Genomic DNA, 25,437 nt, shown 5'->3' with positions numbered 1-25,437 from the left:
TAAAAAGGCATAAGTTTAGCATCAGCCGTTGTTAAAAATAATGGACTTGGCCTGCTTTTTATTACAATAGATTTTTAAATTAGTTCCTAATTTACAAAAATGCTGAGCGATCCCAAAGCATGAAAGGTTGTTTTTATTCAGGTGTTGCACCCCAACATTTAAGTACATAAAAGGACACAGTGAATAAGCCGGTGCAAATGCTGTTGCTGCTTCCGAAAACACACGATTACGACATAATCACACTGGAACTGTTTGATTTTCATTTAGCGGATTTACATGGCCACTCCAAGAGCATTCGTTGTAATTAATTTACACTAAACCAAAAAAATTGATAGGTCTTTAGACATTGACCCATGTTACAGTAAGTAATGCTTCGCATTTGCGTTTTGAAAGCACAGCAATCGATTTATAAAAGTTTATTACGATGAACATCTCTTTGCACTATTCAACGATTCGTGACATCACGCTGTTTTTAATGGTTACCGGAAGCGTAAGTCGCTACGAAAACTAGATTTGCTGCACTAGTCGTACGCTGCGCTGTACAATTCTAAAGTTGCGATGGTGATTGGTTGCTGCTGACGGTCACGCTTTGCTGCCGATTATGACGAAACGCCGCTGCTTGGTCACGCTTCCGTGCTCACCGTCCGGCAAGTTCGCGGTGACCTCAGGACCGTCGAGCGTGTGTCGGTCTCGCACATGCCGTTGCTTCCAGGCGTCTTTTGCTGAAAAATGAGAAGCACTGGAGGTTTGAGGTTAGCAGAAGTGAACCAACATAATAGGACTTTCTCCGGAAATACGAGGGCTGCAGGATTATACCGACCAATGATAAATTCAAATTGATTAAACTTGCATAATATTTACCCAAACTTCAGAGCAAATTAAGTTCTTACAACCAGATAACGACAAACAGACTTTTTTAAAATACTCAAATAAGACGACCCCTAAAATAACATAGCCTATACTTGCGATCCGCCTTAAATGGTTAGGTTTGTCTTGTGTGAACTTTTGCTGTAATCCAGGGGTTGCCAAACAGTAAGAGCCCAAGAGCCACATTTTCCTTAACCCCAAACCTTGCAAAAATGTCAGAAAAGCATATCACCATGTTTCTTATTTATTTACACACCTTTGCTCATCTAGATCAATATAGGTATAGGTATTGCACAATGTATGTTACGTTAAGGCGGATTTCATTCACACTCCGGGATTTCTTAAATAAAGGCCATCACGCTGTCAACGTTGATCATCTAATCACTTTATTGTACAACAAGTAATATAAACCAAACATCGATGAATCCCGTAATTTCGTTTAAAGGGCAAGTCTCATTACCATGATAAATATACTCCATAAATACAGTCAAGTGTAGGGCGAGAAAAGTCATCGCCTCTTAGATGTAAAATTGCGATGAGACGCATGACATGTTTATACCGATAAGATTTGTTACAACGTGCTTAAATGTATAGGCTACTGAACAGTAACGTTTTTCCATTTAAGTAGTCAAAATAGGCAACAAATGAAACTACGAAATTGACACTGGACATCCTAAAATTAAATTCTACCTAAACGTTATGGCCGCAAAACTTGTTTGAAGAGCCCCGCATGAGGTTCGCTGGCCGCGGTTTGGAGCCACCCCTGCTTTAATCCAACAGAATCGTTCATCTCTAAGTCCGGAACGTTTAAAAGCCTCGTGGAATAGATCACACTCTATTTGCTTGTTACTCTACCTTACAGGTAAAACATTTTACAATGCAAGATGAATATGAAAATATTCTTACTATGGAGATGTCTCGCCCTAAGTTTGTTTTAAAATTACACACAAATACAAAATTGTAGATAGTGAAGTGCATAAGAAGTCACCTTGGTTTCCACCGCTCGGATGCAGAAGGCCGGCATGCAACAGAGGAAGGCGTGAACAAAGCCCTCGCGAAATTTCTTGTGCATGAAGCAGTAAATCACCGGGTTCACACACGTCGAGACGTAAGACATAAGCTGCGGGTATAAGACAGGATTAGGTCTCGGCTAGGTATCTGTAACACTCTACGCTGCCTTAAGGTGGCTCCCGCGGGGATTAGGCTTCGAAGGTGGCGCGCGCCGATCGCTGTTGCTGTTATGCTGTTTGTATTCGAACTGTTTAGCCCAGTGGTTCTCAAAGTTTTTTTCGAATTCCTCCCTTACGAGCCCAAATACTATTAATTCCTCCCCACAAAAAAACCACAAGGTACTCTACCTTTTTATTTATTACTTCGATGTAATTTGGATGCGCTAATCGTCTGAAAGTTCAGTTTGTTTGAACGTATAACGTAGGTATTGATTAATTACCTATGTAAAATTCCTGCATTGCTTTATATTTCCTTAATGGCTGTGGCCTACTAATGGCCTATTAATGGCCTATTAAGTGTAAAGAAACATGGACTTAGACTATAGGCTCACTTTGAGAACCACTGGTTTAGCCCTATCGAATAGCGAGAGGTCTGACGTAACTCAAGTTTTCTTATTTAATGATTAGAGAACTTAAATGCTAAAAAGGGAATTATATAATCGATTTTCAAGAACTAAATAAATCTAGTTGTCCAAGTCTGCTACGACGGTAAACGGTAATCAGAAATATAGCAATGATCACTGTTAATATATTTTTATATGCTATAAAAGCGACGCAATGTTTTATATTTTATTGCATTGACAAGCACAGTGTTATTTGAACGCCGAACGTAGTATCAATGCACGCCACCCAGTAAGTAAACTAAATCTTGCTTTAGAGCTGCAGCTCAATGCCCTAATACTTGCTTGGTCGAGTTTTAGTCTTGAAGTCTGCTCCCTTGGTAACGCCAAGGGCTACCGAGGGGCTTAAATTGGTTTAAGTTGACATCTGTTTTAGCGCGAAGTCCTCCCGTAAGGAAATAACTTTAGCCGACAGAATCTTTGATAATCTATTCCGAAAACGCAACATGTAGCAAGCAAAGAGTTGATGCGATTCTATTAAAAACACCATGTTGCTTTAGTCAGTTTGTGTCTTGCAGGAATTCAAGCTATTTTTTACTGGATTGTGCATATTCACCTACTTCAAATTATATCAAAGAAGTTTGATTTAACTGACTTGGATTATCTCAATTCCGCCTTCCAGACTTTTTCTAGCTCCCTTCGGATCAAATGCCTTCCACACGTTGGCGATAAAGAGAGGGGTCCAGCAAACAAAGTAAATTGCCTTAAAGCAAAAATTAACTCCAGTCAGCATTGATAATAAATACCTAACAATTGAAAACAAACAAACGCAATGTCTTATATTACTGCGGAAATTAAAAGAGTACTCGAAATACAGTACCCTCACGTTCCCACCATAGTGCAATTAGAAAACATTTTAATAAATTATTAATAAGGAAAAAACCTTGATTATATATTAAATCCCTGGATGGGTAAACGCACTTTACGATGAGTAAAATAATGGAGTTACTGTTTTTTTATTATCCCGCTGCGGGTATAAACCGATTTGACAGAATTCCCTGTGCTAGGTTAGACAGCAGATTGATTGCTTAACAAGATGAATCTGTACAGGAACAACACAATTACCTAAAATTTGGTTGTTCTTACAGGCTCTTCTTTGAATAAACTACGGACAAGCGGGCAGGCTGCCTGCGTAACCTTTCTGAAGCGTAATCTGTTCAGCCTTACATTTCAGGGGTGTCAAACTGGCGGCACCCAGAAATTTAAAGTGCGGCACGCGAGGCATTTTCAAACATAAAATGCTCAACTTGTAAAATTAGGCTGTCTCAGTTTAGATTTGCACACCGAAAATACCGAAATTATTTTAACTCACCAGTAATTCCATTAGCGTATGTTTAAAACTAAACTTCCATGTGCTATTCAGCAACTGGAAACAAATGAAACTTAATGATTTATTATAAACTTATCCCGTTTTCTATTTTGAAATTAAAAAATATCGGCCTTAACCATATGTGGTAAACTTGTGGTCTCCGGGTAGCATGCCTCCCTTTACCGACGCACATGCGGCCCGCGTATTGTATTTTCATTTTTGTGCCTGCGGCGCATATCACGTTGAAATAATTTAGAATACTCTCTTACATTGGTGGATTTGCTGCTTTTTGACACATTTTTGTTGTTTTAAAACCAAAAAATATCCGAAATGGCTTAGTCGTTTTTGCATTACGGCGGGGATTGTTTATTAAAAACTAAAATATTGTCAATCGTTTAAACGCCCGCAACAGAAGTTTTCGGCAAGATGTAGGGTTGACCCCGAACCCACCCCTCCCCTGCCCATCTTTGAAACTTTGCGTAGCAGTTATGGGTGGCAAGACAGTCCCTTTACAATATAGGCGTGAAAGTGTTTTTTCGTGTAAAGATCAATAACAGCAGCATCAAAGCATGCATAAATGATCGTCGGTGACACGTATTCCATATCGGCCAATTAAAAGTGAAAAGGTCACGCCTAAATGCAGAGGATGGCCGATTAATTATTAAAACGTAATAAACTATAAGTATACGCACGATAATGTGCCCATAACGTGCTTAAAAATGCTCTCGGGCGACTATACTTGTTGTAAATTTGACATGGTTCTGTTTTTAGATAAATACGTCAGATCATCGAAGTCCGATGCAATCTGAACCAGCTTGGACGACGTTCTTTAACTATACGCATGAACGACGTAAGATGTTTCTCCACAGTATGTCATTGCTTTTGAAATGCGAAGTTTCAACAATTAAATAAACCGTTCGACTCTGGTCGGTCAAATAAATTTATGGCGGCTTTTTGCGAGCAAGTCGTTTCTCTTGCCAGGTAAGTTAATTATTCCTCAGGTCGGGACAAGCTTGATTGGCTAAGCCAGCGTTGAAATCCAATAACTTTTGTGCCGCTGGGACCTGATGGGGAGGCGAGTTTAGTCACTTGCCATGCGAACGCCACCCATTCGGTCTTCGATCGTTTACTGTTGGTTTGGATTTAGGTCAATAGAGTAACCTGTCCCTCGCGGTTTTCAATCTACCAGGCTGATCTCACAAATCGAAATCTATTTTTAACCAAATTTTTAAAGTTGCCCACTCCAATGTTGTATAAGCAAGTCACTTTGAAGTATTTTATAAAATAACTTGAATTCAAAGCAAGTGCTTCTCAACAAATAGCATGCCGTTACAATTGCAAGTCAAGTCCAAGTAAAGTTATTCGCTTCGTAAAATAAGTTTTAAAAATACTACAGGCTATACTTGTTGGATTTATAACGAAACAGTACTAAAATAAACTTTCGACAGGCAAATTGTTTAACGTATGCCAAGCTATAGGCGAAAATATATGTTTTGTCAAAAGTTATCAACAAAAAAAATAGCTAACTGATTTCAATCTTGGTCAATTCATTTGTCGCAAGTCAAGTAATGTCTATAGTTGTCATTACAACACTAAACACCACTTTGACAGCTCTCGGCCTGTTTATTTGTAATAATGAAACAATTTGCAAGTCTCAATTTAACAGAGCCGTTCGCGCATAATAACAAGTCGTTGACGAGAACCGACCATCCCTCCAGCACATCCGGCCAGTTGCCCCGCCCCTTTAGCTAAATGGCTCTTCAATGCTTAAGCGAGTTAAAAGTCAAACCGCGGCGCCAAAACCAGATTTACTCGAATTAACCTTACAGGCCGTGGCGGCTAACCGTTAGCTGAATGGCCACGATCGATTTCGGTCTTTCAATGTATTCGTTTAATGGATTAATCAATTTCTTACCAGGTCGCTAACACCTACAAAGGGAACAGCGGAGACAATCACCCATGAGCACAATCGGTATATTTGGTGTCGTTGTTTAGCTTTAAGACCTCCTTCGACATTTACAGGAAAAAATGAAAAGGCAGAAACACCATCAAACAGCCCTTCCGCTAATTATATTGCCTACATCTCACGTTGACTCAAAGCACATCAAAGGGGTGTAAATAACAAATCGTTGGGATGATTTTTGTGTGGCTTAGGGATTGATTATATCCAACCTGGCGTCTGTGTGACTTTATTATGGCATCTATCGATTGCGAAAACGGAGGGTCATATATAGTGGATTCATGGTAATTGCCTTTGTAAATAATTTGAATCCAAGGTGTAGGAGAGATAATTTGCTTTCCAAGAGCCACCAATGGCCAGACCACAATGCGCACGTCGCACGGCCTATTTTATTAAATAGGCCACGCAAATGTTGTAAGTAATAAAAATATACTTGACAAAATTACAGTGCTTCGGCCACTTTTGGGAAACTCACAACTAATAATACATAAAGAATTTGTTTTACAGGCAGATAGCCAAGAAAATAAACAGCCCTACAGCATAATGTATTCATTGTTTTAAAATTTAAATACTATTGTTTTAAATACTTAACAATGCTAACTTAACCGAAACCGAATATTTTTAACTTTTTGAATGAAAAAAAAGATATGCATTCTTTGTTACAATTTTTTTACAATTATACCTATTTAAAACCAAACATGAGTGAAAAGCTATTCGAATCATAATGTAAATGAAATTTCTTTCCTAACAAGTGCTATGACACACATTTTGCAATTTGTTATGTTTATACGAGATGGGACATCGCACAGTTGTCACGCAACAAATTATGATCATGTGTCAATCGCCACGATTTGTTTTGTTTTTCACGCCGAAAAAGGGCCCTAAATGTTTTTCTTACGAATACTGACATTAAGCAAGCGGACAATTATAGTCTTTAGAAGTCTTTGGTTGATACGAACTGTTTTCTATCAACAATTGATCTAAAGAATTAGGCAGAACATTAAAAGCGAATATTAAGAGTCTTTGGTTTTGCAAACCGGTATTTGCAAAACGGAGTTAGCAAAAACTTATGAGATGATACCAACAGGCACATTTTATATTAAACGGTTTATATCTTCTTCACGGCCTGCATGAAAGTCAAACGTTTCCTTTAAAAAATTCTTGTTGTAAATATACCATTTGTTGCTCCATTAAAGCCTTGGCAACGTTGATAATTGTATCGAAAGGCATAAGGCTATAGGTTTTGGTATTTTATCTAACCACGATTTACGCAATAAATTTTCGCGGACCTCGCGAAAAGCACACCTCGCACGCAATACTTTTTCCCGGCACACCGGTTGCGGATCACTGTTGTATACTAATGAAACCAATTGTAAAATCTGATAATAAACCACCGTGTGAAAATATGTTGCGGAATTTCCAACTAATGTGTTAACAAGCACACAACGTGGATTTTTCTGTTTAATTATAGACAAACCCTAAACGTCGCAAAAAAATTAAACTGAGGTCGTACACATAAACATTGGAAAGCTTCACATTATACACATTTTCAAACCCAACGGGTGTACATTCAATATCAGAATGCCGTTAACAGAAGTACCGGTAATCGGAGGAGTTTTAAACAAGTTAGCGGAAACTCACCACGATGACGATCAGCATTTTGACCACGCGCTTCTTGGCTCGCAGCTGGGATGCGTTCTGGTTTTGCCGCGCATTGCTGCCGCCCTTACGCGACGCATTGCGACGTAACAGAGGCGACGTCGGCGTCGCGTCCTTCCTCGTCGAGCGCTTGCCGGGCTTCGGTTCGGGGGTCGTGACCTTGAGCGACAGGAAGCGACTTTAAGCGTTTAATTAGGGAGTCGAAACCCAGGAGGTTTGCGAACGTGTCAAACTATGCGTGCCTCAGCGCATCGAAGCGGCAAACGTATATCTTACACCGCCGTATACTTCTCTGACTTGGCCATACGCAATAAACTTTTAAACGTGGAAAATGAATAGACAGATAACATAGCCCTTTGAAAATGATTATATGCGAAATCCCTTCACTTTAGGTATGATTTCTGTGACGTTCGTTAAAAGTTGATCTTAATTTAATGAAAACATTTTTTTTGCTCTGTACCGCATTTTTATCACGGTATGCGCCCAGCCAACCGTACTTAGTTTTATTTTACGTTACTTTGTATTGTTAACTGGGGTCTTTTGATGCAATAAGGAAAGCAAAAATTTGAGATATCATCAAAAACAAGATCAAAAAATAATATGCTCGGTTGTTTGCCCCAACTAAATAATAATCGAAATTGCGATAAAGGCGTCGTAATTTTTGACCAACGCCTAACACCAATTGTTGTACATTTTTACTAAATTTTACTCAATACCTTTACGGAAGAGTGTGGTCCAGGAGTGTGTCGTACTTGCACCGGAGAGTGGCAATACGACGTGCCTGTCCCTGCCAAGTGACTAGATGACGTGCCATTGCAGCTGTTGGTTACTGTGATGTAACTAGATGACGTGCTATTGTAGCTGTTTGTCACTGTCGTGTGACTTGCAGACGTACCACTGCAACTTTTTGGCACTTTAAGGCGACTCAGTTCGGTACTTCCTGTAGCACTGGCAGACTTTGCTAAAAACATAAAAAGTAAAGAACAAAAGGATTTTAGGCAATAATTTCATCAAACAATTTTCATAATTGGTGAATTAGGCAAAATGTCATCCAATGCGAATGTTTAGCAGCCTAATAGTTTAATACTAAATTGCCAAGTGTCTATTTCAGGGGTCGGTAACCTATGGCTTTTTTAATGAAGGAATCTTGCTTGCAGAAAAATCTTAGCTATCATTCTGGAATGATTTGAATAAAACTGCACGCAGCCTTCGCTTCTTTACAAACTGTATGTTTTTACTTATTTAAAAGTACAGTATCAATTTATTTCTGCGCTTCCATCGACTTTTATTTGTCTGTTTGCGTCTGTTTGTCGATTCGACGGAATCGTTAATTAACTTATCCAAAGACTCGGTTCGTATCATGACACTCCATAATCATAGTTTTGTAAACTTAACCGATTTTTTCACACCTCATAGTACTATCTTTTTAAATAATAAAACAAAATCATACCTATTCCAACTTAACTAGATGTTGAAAAATATTATATGGCTCTCATGGAAATACAACCAAAAGTATTCGGCTTTTTATGGCTTCCTTATCTAAAAAGGTTCCCGTCCCATACATCATGCTTTTTGCTTTTGTTAGGTCTAAAACCTAAATAACTTATTATATAGTTATTTGAAATGATTTAGATCAGATTCACTTTCTTCCGTTATCTTCTTTATTTTTGCTTTATTTTTCCATAAATGGCGGCGCTCTGAATGGCTATTGAACATATATTTGGTGTCTTTGTTTAGCTTTAAAATCTCTTTCGACACTTACAGAAAGAAAATAAAAAGGTAGAAACACCATCAAACAGCCCTTCCGCTAATTATATCGACATCTCACGTTGACTCAAAGCACATCAAAGGGGTGTAAATAACAAATCGTTGGGATGATTTTTGTGTGGCTTAGGGATTGATTATATCCAACCTGGCGTCTGTGTGACTTTATTATGGCATCTATCGATTGCGAAAACGAAGGGCCATATGAAGTGGATCTATGGTAATTGCCTTTGTAAATAGTTTGAATCCAAGGTGTAGGAGAGATAATATGCTTTCCAAGAGCCACTCAATGGCCAGACCACATATCCGTTTGTCATCTAGCTAAGTATTTTGGACGTCTACTGAATTTCGGTGAAAAATGCACCTTCAAGAAATACTTGATCCTGCCTTTCACAGGCTGGACTCAAAAAACTATTTGGGATTGTTTGATAATAAGAAAAAGTAGAACATTGGTTGGTAAAACAAGGTAGTTATCCTGGCTGACAATTGGCGTCCCAGATTTGGACAATTGGGAAATGAAATTCTTGATAAGAGTCACATACCTGCTTTTCTCTTTTCCTTCTGAATGTCAAAGTCGAAACCCTTGAAGATCGTCAGGCAGACTTTGGCGTAGGCGACCGACATCAGTACCCCGGGGATGGCGAATAAGATAATGATTTGCAGCACGTACCTAAAGTAATGTGTTATTCTGTTTTGGAAGTTTAAAGTTGTATAGACGCGTTCGAATAGGCTAAATGTTGGAGTCAAAAGAAGCCCTTATAAATCTATTTCTCGGTGGCGCAGGGCAAAATTACATTCTTAATTGTAATGTGTTATGTTGGTTCTGAATCGTACAAACATTCCGGATTTACTTTCCCGTCATGTTATCGGACATTTGTCAAAATTAATGTCGTCTGCCTTGTCAAGCTTTTTAACGCTTGTGGGTAAATCCCTCTCAATCAGTTGTGTTTTCGTGCAGACAAAAGCAATAAAAATCATAAACGTTGTTGATAGAAATACGCATACGAACGTGTTTATTATCGGGAAAAATTGGTGGTTTAAGACGGTCGTTCAGGCTTTCCAGGATTATTTAAAAATTATCCATCACTCATTACATCACGGTAAAAATTAGATGTTTCTTCACTTCAACTCCCCTATAAGCAATACACACACAAGTCCAACCAACCGTATTTTCCAGCATTGCCAAATATTTAGTTATGCAAAGCGTTATCGCTAATTATTATTTTATTATCGTTTCGTTGCTCGCGTTTTTTTTTCTTTGTGTGTTTTCCATATATTGTGCAATCGGTGTCATTCACCCTGACGAAGGCGACTTGCATAGGTTGCCGAAATGTTGGTAGATATTACAATTACCAGAGGAGCTGTGCTTTGATTTATAATAGGTTTTAACTGTTGATTAGCATTCCACGTATTATAACAACACAACCTCGACCCAGACCAACCAGGCTTGCTGCGCTTCCCTGCTTCCGAAGTCCAGTCGACATGCTTGGGTGCACTTGCTCGCCTTGACGATGGGAATATACTGCAGCTTGCTGAAGCCGAGGAATGGCGACATGAATGCAAAGCTCAGCAGCCACACCACTGCGATCACCTGGACGTAAGCAAATCACTGCAATGGTTGTTGGATAATGTGGCTTTTGGTGTTGCGTTGACCCATACGCACCACTGTGAAAAATTTATAGCAGACGCGAATGCAGTTTGACAGATTTGCAAATAGGTTTGTATTAAAAAATCTAATTTACTTTAGAAGTATTTAGAACATAGACACTTTTGTCAATTTTGCTATAAATATAGGCCGCAAACAAAACTGAGCCCATTAGAAAATGCCGTCATAGCAATATTTAACAGTCGGAGTAAATTTATGTTTTGAAATCTCATGCAAAAAAATTATATTGTCACGCAAAAATGTCAAACGTGAAAAAAAATACAAAGTTGGTAAACCTATTGGTCTGTTTGGTCTGGAACCGACGACCAAAGATGATCTGGTCCTAATCTCGCGAACAAGTAAAACAGAAAAACGCAACGAACAGCATCAAACCACTATTGTTTGTATTCACTATGATATTTTTGCATATTGTATGTCACGTTACATTTATATCCACTCCAATATTATACTATAGGCCTATACAGAGCTGCGCGATAGACATGTCAATCTCTAAGATCCCAAACATTTCAGAATATAGTCGTTATTCGCAAGTACCTTGCAAGCATGTGACTTGGTCTGCCATCCGCGCGACGTTAGCGGGTTGCAAATTGCGTTGTAGCGTTCGATGGAAATTGCCAACATCGTGAAAGTTGACACGGAAACAGAAATTCCTGCGACAAGGTTGATACCGGATAAGAAGAAAAGCTCCTAAAATGATTCCATAATCGTTCGTGATAATCTCTTTCCCGGGTTATGCGACAAAACACCAAAAATGCTTTGTAAACGATTGAACTACGTTTATAATCTAGAAACGAGTTGACAAAACAATACTGGTTTCTCTTTCAATTGTTTGTTAAACGACGCCATAAAGAAAAAGTATTAGACGTGCCATTCCTGTACAATACGCGATGACACCGACTAAAATACATATTAGTCATTAGTTAGAAAAGTTACATTTCTTACAATAAATGCATTTACTGTATCTCAAATTTCGGGATAAACACGATGTAAAATAAATGAGTTTATTTCTTAAAAGGAAAAAAATTTACTACAAAATCGATAAAAATGTAGGCAACATTTTGAGTAATGTATAATTTACCTCGTAGACAACCTCAACATTTTTCTTAGCCCTGGCTAACACATCATATTATTAAAAACTCTCTTTTAAACTAGGCATGTTCGAAGCTGTATTTTTTTCGATTCCAATACCCGATATATTGGAAACAAAGTATACGCTTGTCTAATCTGATACCAAATAACGTCATTCCTTTGGCCAATTAAGCAAAATAGATTAAAATAAGGCTCACGGTTAGGTTCGCCAAGTAAAAGTGCTAATGCTTAATACAATATTTTTTGGCAAAATGTACCTTCAAAGGTAAAAAAACTTACGTGTAATCGCAAAACAAGCGGTAATACACTAATTAGTTTGGTAGCGATACCACCCTATAGTATCGGACGAGTACCGGTACCGTTACTGGCAATGGGTATCGGCTCCGATCCGTTATGATCGTGCATTCTGAGTTTAAACTCAAGACGCGTGGCCCTCTTTGCGTCATACTGACGATCACTACGATCCCACAGCTCACCCATCAGGTAAGGGAGAACTTTGCACATCACGCTGCCGAAGATAAACCTCTTCAGGATCCGGCCAGTCAGCGATATCGGCATGCACACGAGTGCCAGGGAAAGGTCGCTCAACGACAGGCTGAGTAGGAACGAGTTGGTGACGGTGCGCATTCGCTTGTTCGACGCCAGCGTAATCATGACCAGCGAGTTGCCGACCAGGGCGAGTAGAAAAACAGCCGAGTAGAGAACAAAGATGTGTACAGGCTCGCTTCTTCCACCATGGCCTGGAGTGTAAACGTTTTCAATGTATTTCAAGATATTGATTTCAAATTGATAGACTTGTCAAGTCAACTTAGCAAACTTTTTGCAAGTATTCAAAGCATTTTGAAGCTATATGAATTCCAGTGGATTTAATTAGGAACAACCCCGAAAAATATTTTTTTCCAATTTGATGTCTTATTTATTATATTATTTGCAATTATTTCGACACTTTTACTTTTAGTCGGATAGAAATAATATAAGCACTATAAGTATTTTATATTTTATATTTGAACACCAAAAAAAATAGAAACAAAAAATATAAATCTAAAAAAATGTTGCAAAAAATATAGCTCTAATGGCGGCATTATGCTGCCTAGGGGTTTAAAGTACTTCAATATTGAACTTGCGTACCCTGGTCAATAATATCCTACAAGATAGATAGAAAAGTTTAAAATAAGAAACTTTTTTTTAATTTAGAGGGCTTTAATAATAATAATAGAATTTGGTCATTCCAAACAGCTTGGCGCATTCTTATATATACTGGAGTAACTGGTAATTTGCAAACATGCCTTCCCTATCGATAAGAACTACAAAGCAGAGATTAGCTGATTTCTTAAATCGATTTAGGACATGGTTGTATAGCGGTCTCTAAAGGGCAACCGCGCCCCAACTATAAAATACCAGTAAATAAAACAATGTTACAATTTGTACCACGATTTAAAATGTTTCTGGTGCTAAACAAAATGTAATACTCCAACAAATACCAAATGAACTTTTTGGTTTCACTGTTCAACAATGCCTTGAAAGAAGCTTTTGACTGAAGCAAAAGAATGTGAACGAAATCAAACGAAAAGGTCGTATTTTGTTTTCACAAATATTAGTGTCAGGATACTATATCCGACAGTAGTAAATATACATCAGTAATTAGTCACATAAATTGATTCGACTGTATACAGACTTCGAACCGGCTGGTAAGATTGTTAAAATCTATACTTATTAATGTCACAAACGCATTTTAAATTCGATCGTGCATAGAGCTTTACTTTCCCACAGTTTTGCATTGTGAGGTTGCAGACACCCGGCAAAAATAAATACTGTAATTACTTGGCCTTGACATTATGGAGGGCAAACTAAACGCCACACTTGCATGTTAATAATGAGTTCAGTTTCACATCCTTTCTGTAGGCCACCGTGACTACCGATTACTATGCTTGTAAATTATATTAAGGCAAAAAAGCTTTCTGTTTGCAATATTCTGGAAAAGCTTATCTAACGGTGATTATTGAATGTGAAAAGTGTGATATTTGAATGTGTAAACTGTGATAAATATAAACTTTTCATTCGCTGTTCTACATTCCTACTAGATTTGTAAGATGTTGTGTTCGGCCTATGGTTATTTTACGTACTGACAGAATCTTAGGTAAGCGTGAGGCACAAATGAGGCATGTGGAAACAATTTTACTTTCTTTATTTGAGTTAGCGGCCGGGCTGATTTTGGATCATGTGAGAGCGCCTGACAACAATAATTTCATTACCAAGTCAAAACTCGAACAAAAGATGAAGCAAAACACGGGTAAATAATTAATAAGATCGTCGTTTAGGCTCGCCGCTTTAATCCGATACCGTCAATGAGGGATGAGCGTGGCCTACCTTATCTTTGAAATTAGGCTACGTTGTCGGAGCGCAAAGTTTCTGGCGGCGTCCAGATGTGTCAGTACAATTAAAAGGGATCGCTTAAATGCAAAACCCTGGTCAAGTTAGTATTTTTAGGTCGTGCACGTGATACAGCCTTTTTAATGCAGTGGCATGGTTTGGGCAAGTGAGGTGATACACATGCTTCAGTGCTTTTCAACTTTACGTCGCGATTGATTTTTTTTTGGAAATTGATTTTTAGGGTCGACAACAAAGGTATGGAGGCGAAACGATTAACAAAACAAACTAATGCTATTAAATTCTTATCTGAAACTGGTATATGTTGCATATGACCGACGATGCTGGTATGCAAACATTATCGAAAAAAAGTCTTACCTAATCACGTAAAACAAATTAAATAATTTTTAAGAGTTTGTTTGTCGTAATTTCCTAACAAAATTGAAATGGTTCAGTCAATAGTGTACAGACTACTAGCTTAGAGGCTCCGATGTAATTGATGAGTTAAATTTTCTAAACTCTTGTTTAGCAATCGAAAGGAAACAAATTTCATCACAATGGACTAAATGTTTCATGAATCACAATTGTTGACTTTTAATGAACGTCATATAATTTCGCCAACACCTTATTATGCAGCAAAGTTAAGATTTTGAAACGTTTCCCAAGTCTAATACGCAATACAAATAAACCAAGTACAAAAAGAGGTATTCAGCGACATCAGTTCATTTTTTGACAAAGTCTATCATAATTAACATGCTTATAAATGCTTCAAAGAATCGCAAAATAAACTAGAATCTTTCTATGTTGAACAGTTTTTTTTCGGCGTAATCAATGTAAGCTCTGCTTGAATGAGACATCATGTAAACATCATTGCAACGCGCAATCTTGTCCAGCTATTTGCATTATTTTTTAGGGGCGCGTAACTTTAAAAAACCCTGGTTATTTAGCCGCTCTCGGTGGTCGATTTAACCCCAGTACCTTGCACGCGACGTAGTTGCGTAAAGTCGACGGTTGAGCTGTGAAACTGTCCGGTAGTGGAGTTAATCCAATGAGGCGTGGTAACCGTGTAATCCGCGGTTGTAGCGTACTCGGATAAAGATGAAACGGCCTCGTCTCCAGTGAATATCAGCTGTTCATTGTTGCAGAAAAACTTGGGCAGCCTTTTCCCGGAAAGCGGCATTTTATCGGTTGCAGCAACATCCAATGTTCGGATAGTTTCTTCCGTTATGTTCATGTTCACTTTTACTGCTATTGCGTGCATGTATATGACAATTTTTAAAGCTTAAATAGAGAGAAGAAGGGGCTATATGCAAAACAGAAAAAAAGCAACTCTATAAAAAATATTTATTTTGTTTTTATTATTTTTTATTTTTGATGTTATCGAACTTGTTTCAAAGAAGGCAGAATTTTATTATTTTTAAGAATTATTCAACGAATAAAACAAAAATATACATTTAACAAAATTTTAAGAAAAGTTTTATTAAATTATCTTTTGTTTTTATAATTGTATCTGTATTCGAAAAACTAGAGTTAAACTCCATATCTGGTCGTAGTTTGGTGACGCTGGGATGGACGATCGTTTTTTGTTTTGTTTGCTATTTAGATCCAAAACAGACACTACTAGCTAAACTCAACCCTTCGCATAATATTGCTGTCATGTTTGTTTGTAAAAGCTCAAAAATTGAAGATCATCTTTACTTTTTCCTTTAATTTATTTTTTTGATCCAGACACTAGTTTAGACTGTGTGTCACTCGAAGCTCAATTAATTCATTTCAATCAATAAATCCTCTTTAAGCCTAAATTGAAAACAAAGAAAATCCAATATTGAGCGCCAAGTAAATTGCAGTCAACTCACTCTGAGGTTCTGAGCTAACTAGCACGTACGGTTGGCTTGTGCTAACGGCGGCGACAGACGCAACCTTTTTATTAGCAGAAGGTCGCACCATTTGGCCTGCCTTTTTTGCTGATGGCTGTGATCGTAACATTTCTTTCGTTTTTTTAAGCCGTGGGGGTAAATTTACCACGCTGCTAACAATAGGTTATATTGTGTTTTCGTTTACCCTGTATGTCACAATGTTTGGCAGTTTAATGAACTAGTGACGCAAGATATTTTGACATAGAGTCTATAAGTTTTATGAATGATTTATTATTGGCTAACTGCAAAAATCTTTCCGATTCTGAAGGTTTTTAAATTTGGCGACAAAGTCTATGGCCGATAACACTTAAGCGGCCAAGAAGCCGTTGGCCAGTGAAAATGTTAAACAGTGTTTCCCAGGGGGGTCCCTGGGAATTGTCTGAGATGGATAAAAACAATGTAAATCAAAATAATTATCGGTAAAAGGAGCAAAATAACGAGACAGTTCAATTTTTTTGCTCTAGTAAACCAATCTCTTAAATTGCTACACCCAATAAAAAGTTTTTTAAACAATTAAATTCTCTGTAACTACATTTTCCTCGCTTTCCTTCAACACCATTAAAAAAAAAACGTGGCCTATTCTATTGGCTAACAACACTTTGTGTACCCCCTTATTCACTTCAGAACAGAGGTCTCTAAAGTAGGGCTACCATATTTTCAGCAACCAAAAAGAGGACATTGTTTGCCTGCAAGTAAAACGAAAGTAGAATTGTTACGTTTGAGAAAAACGTGCTATATACACAAGTAATGCATTCAGCTTCGAAATTAATAAGTCCTTTTCGAAACAAGGATTCTTCTGGCGTAGCTCATCAGTAAACAGAGTTTTCCTATTTGGCATCATAATTCATAGCTTATTTTGCTTATGGTTTTCTAAATGTAAAGAATAATAAAGAGAAATGAAAGCATCTGCTGAGAACACTTGTATGCTATATACCAGTGGTTCTTAACCTTTTTTCAGCCGCGCCCCTTTGGTAACTTTTCAATGTCTTGCGCCCCGCTACGAAACGCAATTCAGCATTTTTAATTAAATATCACTGAGACAACTTGAAAATAGTGAAGAATGTTTTCGGTCGCGTGAAGCGAGAAAAAAATAAGTTTTATTTGGTTGAATTGGTGCTAAACTGTAAATTCAGGAGGCTTTTCTCATTGGCAAACAACAAATTGCTCGTGCTCGAGCTGATTTTGACAAACGTGTTGTGAGGTCATTTACTCGACAGTTGTAAGGCTGTAATGTCGAGCGCAAATAAAAATGTCAAGCGCATAAAATTAAACATTGCGTTATCGTGTTTCAAAAGATGTGACGACACACAATACAACGGCAATATTGCAAAAACATTATCTTGCGCAAAAAAGTTTGAATCCCCCTGTTGCTAGCCTGTTATCTTATATAAAATATGATAAAAAAATAATTCGAACGGTGGATGACTTTTATCGTATATATCTATAATTCAGCAAATTGTTATTAAATAGGGCCGTTATACCTGAGATCAGTGCTTCCTAAACTTTTTTAGTTTTGTTCACCTCTAGCATCTATCTATAGATTTTACTTATTCTTGTCTCATAATATGTTAAAACTAACTCGTCTATAATATATAATAGCACAAAATGACTTTATAAGAGAGACTTTTTATTTTATTTTATTAAAAACACGTGGTCGGGGTTACACTAGCTGGCAAGGCGACCCAAGCTGTCAATTTTGGCAGTTGTCGAAAAGGATTACTAAAAAAGGTGTGTACTAAGCAGTGTGCACTATCGGTCTTCTCAAAGTTTATAAAATGCATCTTTGGTTTCCATATAGGCTACGAAGAGCACAAATGCGAAAAAAATATTACAGATGAAAATGCCGTCGTTTTTGATGTATTTGTGATATATTTAAAGGAACCGTATTTCTACCAGTTGCGAAAACGGATCGGCTTATTTATTAAAGCAAAATTTATATGTATTTTAACCAAAAAGTCATAGGCAATTACAAAATTAAAAATTACGAGCTATCCCCGGTCCCCTAGATCTGCCTATATCTATTTGAAACGATTTTTTATACCGTGCTTGTTAATTGTAAAGGTTGGTTCACGCTAGACGCGATTTGCTTCTGGCGTTAGCGCCTGGCGCAAAACGCTATCGACGTCCAGTTCACACATAACGCGTTACCAGCGTTAACGGCAAATCTCTTCGCTTCTAACCGAAAGAGTCAAACTTTAAATATTTCAACTTTCCGTAACCGACAGCGTTAAAAAAAAACGTTTTACGTTAATGCCAGACGCGTTTAGTGTGTCGCAACACGTCAGCACATCAAATTAATTCTTTGTTTTATCGCCTTAATGTTGCGTCATGAAAGTTTTTGTTTAAATTCCATTGCCGATATCTCTTGCTAGAGTTTGCAACGAATGCCTTGTTACACCAATTTTTATGCGTCAGAGCTGTATGTGAGGTGACGTATATCCGTTTAATGTGAGCGCTTTGTTTTGAAATTCGCCTTATTGTCAACAATCCATTATTTTTAGAATCGTCGCCAGTTACGTCGCAATGTAGATCGAAGCGCTTTTGTTCAAGCCATATTTGGACAAAAATATTATTTCCGTCTATAAGAGTCGAGAGAAAAAGGTTTAGACCACGCCTTGTTGTCACGTGATTTATTATTGAAAATCGTAAGAATATCTACGTCAATATTTCCTGTGCATTTTAGAAATATTTTCGCCTATAAGTATAGTCGCTCAATCGAATAAAAAACAGTATCAACCAGTATCAACCAGTACTGCCTAGTGCAGGGAGAGGCTTTTACAGCTTTGACTGAAGACAGCAAAATTGACTGTTCATGTATCTGAACTAAAGGAAAGAACAGGACCTGAATGGCCTCACGAAGACAGGCCATCTCAAATCTTGTAGGAGTGTGGTCGATTCATCTTGGCAATTATATAAATGAAGACTCATTAATCGGACCCATACCCCCTACAAGTGTGACCCAACCTTGAGTGTTGGTATTGATGTATTGATTAAACTTATTACAACAGTGTTCCCTATTGACCATTACTTGGAAAATTGATAACGTAGGCCGTAGAATATAAATTTCCAATTTCGCCAATGCAATTGACAATTTTGATGCAGCAGATCGAAGGGACAAGTCATATGTGGTTTTAGCATTGTAACCTGTGGCAACAAAACGCTATTTTTTTAATTAATAAAAAAAGTACATTTGCGACAAATATAACGTTTTTCTTGTCATAATAATATACTAACTTGGGAAGTGCACGTCAAGAAACATAAAGGATTCCTCTTGTATTGCATTTTTAGCGTACCTCGAATACAAAAGTTTTTGAGCCAAGACATACAAGAGTTTCAGATGGACTTCAAAAAAGGGCAACTGTTACAGCATTTAATTTATTAATACTTTTTACCGCCTAATCATGAATTGTTGCTTACTTTTCTCAGTAAATTTGACAAGAAAAAACATTGAAAATAGTACGTAATAAATATTCTTCAGTCATTGGATTTTGGACAAATCAATCACCGGGGAATTTCCCGTTCATTAAGATTGTACAGTTAAAAAAATGTCTAGTTTTAAAAAGGGGCGATACAGAAAAAACTTTCAGCCTCCTTCACCTCCCGCGTACGAGCCTCCCCCGCCATGGATTTCTCCAGAGGAAAGGTGGAACCATCCTAATTACAACAGTAATTTAATAACCTACCTACCCAGGTCTGTGCACTTCGAAAGACGGGAAGATCGCCCTCTTGGATTCAATATAAGAGGTGGTCGTGCCAATGAATATGGCGTCTACGTTTCCAAGGTGATATGTCATCTGCACATCTGGTTAGGCATTGCTTTTCTGATTGGTACTTTGTTTTGTGATCTCTAGAGAGTTATCCATAAAACAGAGTTTGATATTAACTGGGAAATGCATAGGCTATTTAGTATTGGAATATTATTGTTTGTTGCCTATTCATCTAATCTATAAACCATATTGCTTTGTAGTTTTTTACCAAAATTAATTAAATTAGTAAGCTTAAACTATTATTTTATATTTAAATATAGGTTATGCCTGGTTCCGATGCAGACCAAATTGGACTAAAATCTGGAGACAAAATTTTGTTTGTTAACAAAGTTGATTTTGGAGATATTCCACATTCAGAGGTATCCAAAATTGTATACATACCTATTCATTAAAAATTAACTTTTGATTTTTCGATAAATTGGTAACAGAAAAAACTAGATATCAAGATGTAAAATATATATTTTTTTTAAATCCAGTCAAACATTTTGGGTAACAAAGAGACTTTTATCATTAATACAATCCAGCGTTATATGTTATAATTCAAATCAACTATTGTTGGTATTGTTAACTATTATTAACATTTATTAAATTTGAGTTGAATATTTGTTTATACCAGTTAAAATTTTGTTAAATCATTAAATAATGATGGCAATGTTTTGTTGTGTTAGGCAGTGGATCTATTGCAGCAGTCTGCTATTTTGGATATGAGAGTACAATATTTTCCTTTCGGTTAGTAAGCAACTGTCAACCAATTGCAGTGTATTTGTCTTATAATATTGTTACATTAAAGTTATTCTACAACAACAATTCTGGATACTGTCTTCATGTAAAACTTTATTAAAGTTTGGATTTTAGCTATTGAAAATATTAAGAACTTGCTTTTACATTTTGAGGATTATCGCTTTTGTGTATTTAAATAATATTGTAGCATAATTAATATACAATAGTTAGTTTGGTATTAGAGCAGCATAAATTTTGTAGTTATAATGACCAATGCAACCATCTAAAATAGTGTTGTGAAACCTTGTTTACAGGCCATATATGTGATTTATCAGTTACCTGTTTGGCTGACTGGGTCATTCTGTCAAACGTCCCAGAAAAATAGCAAAAGTTGACCCACCCTCTCACAATTTGTTGAAAATTGGTAGTCTTATAGAACTTTTCACCACGATTCTGAAAAACTAAGTCTTAGAAAATCGGTCGAGAATTGACAAAGTTATCGCTAATTTAAGTTTGGGTCCTGTGAGGTGGTTCCTCGCTCATGAAATATATCATAAATGCCTGAGCATAACTTTCAACCACTATAACTTTTTTTAATCAGTTTATCAAGCCGTTTATTTGAAAACTGATGCTACCCAGATGTATTTTACAATATTTCACTGTTAAAAAAACATTGACGTCTCAGCTCCCCTTGTGTTTGGGGGGGGGGGGGAATCGGAGCCTAGTTATCGTGTTCATTCATGCATAACGAAAACTTGATGGCTGTATCTCTAAGAGCACAGAAGGGATCACCTTGTGTAATACATCATTTGAAAGCTCTTAACTTGCAGAATTTGCTTGTAAAATCTGAAAGCTTCTGTTAAAGGCAAAAAAATTCATAGAATGCTCTCAAGCATACAAATAAACAAAAAGTCTGATTTTTAATATATACAGTGACAGTACTGGTATACAACAATCACAATTAACAGGTTGATTCTATATTGAGTCATTCCATGTGCTGAATTATTTTTTTAATGTTTAATATGCCCTTAAATTGTACCTTTACCTAAAACAAATCTTTGTTATTGCCGGTAACATTTTTAAGTAACTAAACTTAAAACACATAGAATCTAGTAACTTTTTAAAATGTTAACATGACCAAAATAATCAATAAACCATTGGAAACCACATCAATTCCTACCATATGTGATGCGCCTAACACAGGATTGTTTACGGTTTACATTATGTGCAGTGTGACACTGTTACACAAAAAATTTTTACAGTACTGAAAAGTTACACCACTACCCATACCAGCATATACATTACACACATAATTTGTGAAATACACATCATGCCAATATTTACTAAAAATAAGGTCTTCTGGTATGATACCAGAAGAACTTATTTATACCAGAACAACTTATTTTTAGTATACTATGCCTGGTAGCAACAGCTTATTTCCTTATGTATTTATGTAAAATAATGCCTTATAACTGATGTAATTAAGACACAAATATAGTTATTTTTAAGTTAGCATTCTAAGGTTAATACCGGGAAAGTTTTGGTGATGATGCATCATTATTAGTATGTAAATGAAATCAGACAAAACAGTCTGAGAAAGTCAAAACACTTTTCATTACACCTAACTGTTACATTTCAACATCACTGACATTAAGAACCTTTGATATCTTTGCACGAAAAGTATCATGAATTCGATGTAATTTTCTTTTTCCATAAACAATTTTACTGCTTGAAGTTGAAGGTACACTATGCAACTTCACAGGTGATTCCTCAACGCTCTGTAAACTTTCATTAAGCTTGCTAAAAGATTTGTTTGCTTTAACAGTAGATGCAATCTCATATATTTCACTGTCAGTCGAACTCGAAGCTTCTTCACTTGATAATCCATGTTGAAAGAGAATTTCTTTAAGTCTTGTACTGCAATTGGCACACACCTTTTTTCCCGGTACAATATTTAAATTGTAATTTTTAGATTTTTGGTAACATTCCCAAGTGATCGGACGTATATTACGATTATTTCCCCCCCCCCCCCCCCCCCTTTAATTACTAACCCATATTTCAAAAACATGAAAAACTGTAATGAGTTGATTGAGAATGCCTTAGAGGTTCACCTAGCCTACTAAAATGACCACAATATACAATTTAGAAAGAAATGTGACATTTTAAACAAAGTATTATCAAAAAGCACTGACGCGCGTCGCTGCAGTGATCACATATTTGACATATTTTCAAATTGTCATAACTTCGGCAAGCATTGATGAAATTAAAAAAAAAAATTTTTGTTGACATCAGTATAACTAGATGCATTGACATACAAAACTTATAAAAAAAAAAAAAAAATCTGAAAGGGGTGGGTTAACTTGCCTGGGCAGTTGACATGGAATGACCCGTAAAACATAACAATCTATTTTTTGTGAATCAACCTACAAGTTGTCCGCAAAATATGTTACAATTTTATATCGTAGTTGCAAAATGCAAGATGTTAAAAGCTTGTCCATCAAATGTACAACTTTGCCAGTTCCGTATTACTGCATTGTGACGCAACATAACGTTAGTCTATTTGGACTTTATTGTTCGTCACAATGGTGCAAGTGTTGTAGTAGGGTACAACTCGTTTCTTAAGCTTTAAAACCAGTTGTAGGTAAAAAACTCAACCACGTAAAACACCTATAATATCAAAAAGACTGAAGCAAACTGCTTATTAAATTGACGTTTCCATTCTTTGCTTTTAAGTTGCATATAATTTTGTCGTAATTACATTTTGGGTTGATTTTGATTTTTGAAGGTCCACCGGTCCGCAAAACTTGTTTTGAAATTTTACCGTTCCGTAAGCTAAAAAGGAGAACCACTGGTTTAAATCACTTTAGCTTTCAATGGAAAGCTTATTTAACCACTCTAAGATTGTCCATAAATTGCTGGCTACTTATTTCCCAAGGCATTCCAGGGTTGTTCCTAAGCAAAAATTTACACTAGCCAGCTGGCACGAAAAGTTACTGGTTGAGCAGCTAATAATGACAAAATAAATTTACAACCGAACCATTCATTTGCAAAGTTAACAACCACATGCACCAGAGTGCTGCGCGGACCCCTATAGTGGATCGTTTCAATTTTCCAAGGGCGTCCGCAATAGTTTCGATTCGCATCTTAACATAATTGCGATATAAAATATTCACAGACAGTTATTTTTTAAGCTTTGGCCTGGTTGACAGCTATAAACTTTTAAGAGATCGCAACAACATACTTACGTAGACTTAAGTAGTTACACAAGTAGGAGATATTTTAATATACCCTTATAGTGTTCAGTGGGCCGCTTCGTTCCCTCAAAACATCTTAAAACCACTGCCTACAAATAATATTATAATACATTTGCATTCGAACTTGTAATTACCAAAAACTGCAGCAATTGCTTATAACTTTCTTATACAAACAATTCAATAAATACAGTAAAGTAAAATTCTTATCGCTGAGTACATCGCAAGTCCAATAAACTTTTCCAAAGGCCGACCGGGTTAAACATTTAAAAATTAACAACGTTTAAGTTAAATAATAAACCTCATAAGCTCATTACTATTTACCACTGCAGCAATGACGTCTTTGAATTTTTGCCAGTAAGCGATTTTTTAAAATGGGACAAAAAGTCTTTATTACGTGCTTCGAACGTGACTTCGATTAACCTTATTATTTGTGTAGTTTTAAATGTATTTGCGCCTTAGTGTTTAATGAAATAACTAGCGCTAAGTGTTATTTCGCTTAGCTTAGTAGTGGTGCTTAGCTCAAGTTGTCCTACACCAACTAATTAAATTTCCCGCCGAAGCCACTCGCCAGTCGGGCGAGTGGGTGCCAATCAGCAATCGCCCGGAGCGATTTGCACTCGCATTGGCGAGGCGAGCGGGCGAGTGCTTAAGCTCAACCCTGCATTCATTAGTCAGTATCAAATGATGAGGCGATTTTATGAAGCATAGTTTGAGAAAAATGCTCACAAGTTGAACTTCTCCTGGTCTATATGTTTGTGGTAATTTTTTTCCAAGGCTGGTTGAATTTCACTTTAAAATAGCCTCAGGTAATAAAGTATAAAGTTGTCAATGTGGTAAAATAAAAAAACAAAATGGGTGAACAGTAGGCAATAAAAACAAAAGTTAAAAAATGTTTATGTTGTATTTGTATCATAAGGCCACATATTTTTCAGTTGGAGAATTACATATGGGCCACAGGTTGCAGTCTGGATCGACATAAATTATTATCAACCTAATTCAAAATTAACTGGAATTTTGTGTGCTTTTGTAAGAAAAAGAGTAGCCTATTGTTGTAGAAGTTATATAAATACAATTATTTTACAGTGGAACTTATGTTTTAGGTTTTGATCTGCAACAAGAGAGACTTGGATTGGTTTGAGTTCGACACCTGCTCTACTGTACTTTAATTTATTTTATAAGTTATTTGTTTTTGTACTTCGTCATAAAAAATATTTGGTTAAGCCCGTTTATAGTTATTTTTAATTATATTTTGGATTATTTGTTGATCATGTTTTCTATAAATGTTTTGCTTTAGATCCTTTTCAATTTTAAACTAATGATAAGTTGCGTTTAGCCTTATACATTTTTGTGAACTTTATAATAAACCACAAGTTTTCCAACTCTTTTTATGTTGTGTGTGTGAAAAATTTCCTCTGAAAAATTATTTAAGCACGACAGGTGCTTTATTGCAAATTTGTTTAAGCATTTCG

The 25,437-nt window shown here is 36.6% G+C and overlaps 2 protein-coding genes across 2 annotated transcripts; one reads left to right on the top strand and one right to left on the bottom strand.

The window, feature by feature from the left end:
• Positions 1-453: 453 nt before the first annotated feature.
• On the bottom strand, positions 454-15,545 carry LOC146136145 (cholecystokinin receptor type A-like). Its single transcript, XM_083396167.1, has 10 exons — positions 15,290-15,545; positions 12,421-12,684; positions 11,390-11,505; positions 10,632-10,780; positions 9,732-9,859; positions 8,142-8,386; positions 7,408-7,584; positions 3,093-3,200; positions 1,856-1,987; positions 454-722 (listed from the first exon to the last, which is right to left on the bottom strand). Exons 1-10 carry the CDS (start codon positions 15,543-15,545, stop codon positions 624-626), a joined length of 1,674 nt encoding a protein of 557 aa, XP_083252293.1. The 3' UTR covers positions 454-623.
• A 4,185-nt stretch (positions 15,546-19,730) lies between these two features.
• Positions 19,731-25,347, top strand: LOC146136144 (PDZ domain-containing protein 11-like). The gene is made up of 4 exons (XM_083395800.1): positions 19,731-20,009; positions 20,255-20,353; positions 20,663-20,723; positions 25,069-25,347. The coding sequence occupies exons 1-4, from the start codon at positions 19,773-19,775 to the stop codon at positions 25,104-25,106; spliced, it is 435 nt and encodes a 144-aa protein (XP_083251926.1). The 5' UTR covers positions 19,731-19,772; the 3' UTR covers positions 25,107-25,347.
• The last annotated feature ends 90 nt before the right edge of the window (positions 25,348-25,437 follow it).

This window comes from Ascidiella aspersa, chromosome 8 (assembly GCF_963924565.1).
Source record: "Ascidiella aspersa chromosome 8, kaAscAspe10.2, whole genome shotgun sequence".
Taxonomy (NCBI): domain Eukaryota; kingdom Metazoa; phylum Chordata; class Ascidiacea; order Phlebobranchia; family Ascidiidae; genus Ascidiella; species Ascidiella aspersa.
Note: the sequence above shows the minus strand (reverse complement) of the source record. Positions and strands in the feature narration are given on the sequence as shown.

What these genes read in the sequence shown, in the direction of transcription:
- LOC146136144 (XM_083395800.1), top strand. Translation starts at nt 19,773, where the DNA reads ATGTCTAGTTTTAAAAAGGGGCGATACAGAAAAAACTTTCAGCCTCCT. An exon ending in ATGGCGTCTACGTTTCCAAG is followed by an intron (nt 20,010 to 20,254) that starts GTGATATGTCAT and finishes ATTTAAATATAG; the next exon opens with GTTATGCCTGGTTCCGATGC. An exon ending in AGTACAATATTTTCCTTTCG is followed by an intron (nt 20,724 to 25,068) that starts GTTAGTAAGCAA and finishes CTTATGTTTTAG; the next exon opens with GTTTTGATCTGCAACAAGAG.
- LOC146136145 (XM_083396167.1), bottom strand. Translation starts at nt 15,545, where the DNA reads ATGAACATAACGGAAGAAACTATCCGAACATTGGATGTTGCTGCAACC. An exon ending in CCAAGTCACATGCTTGCAAG is followed by an intron (nt 10,781 to 11,389) that starts GTACTTGCGAAT and finishes GCTTACGTCCAG; the next exon opens with GTGATCGCAGTGGTGTGGCT. An exon ending in GAAGGAAAAGAGAAAAGCAG is followed by an intron (nt 8,387 to 9,731) that starts GTATGTGACTCT and finishes TTATGTTTTTAG; the next exon opens with CAAAGTCTGCCAGTGCTACA.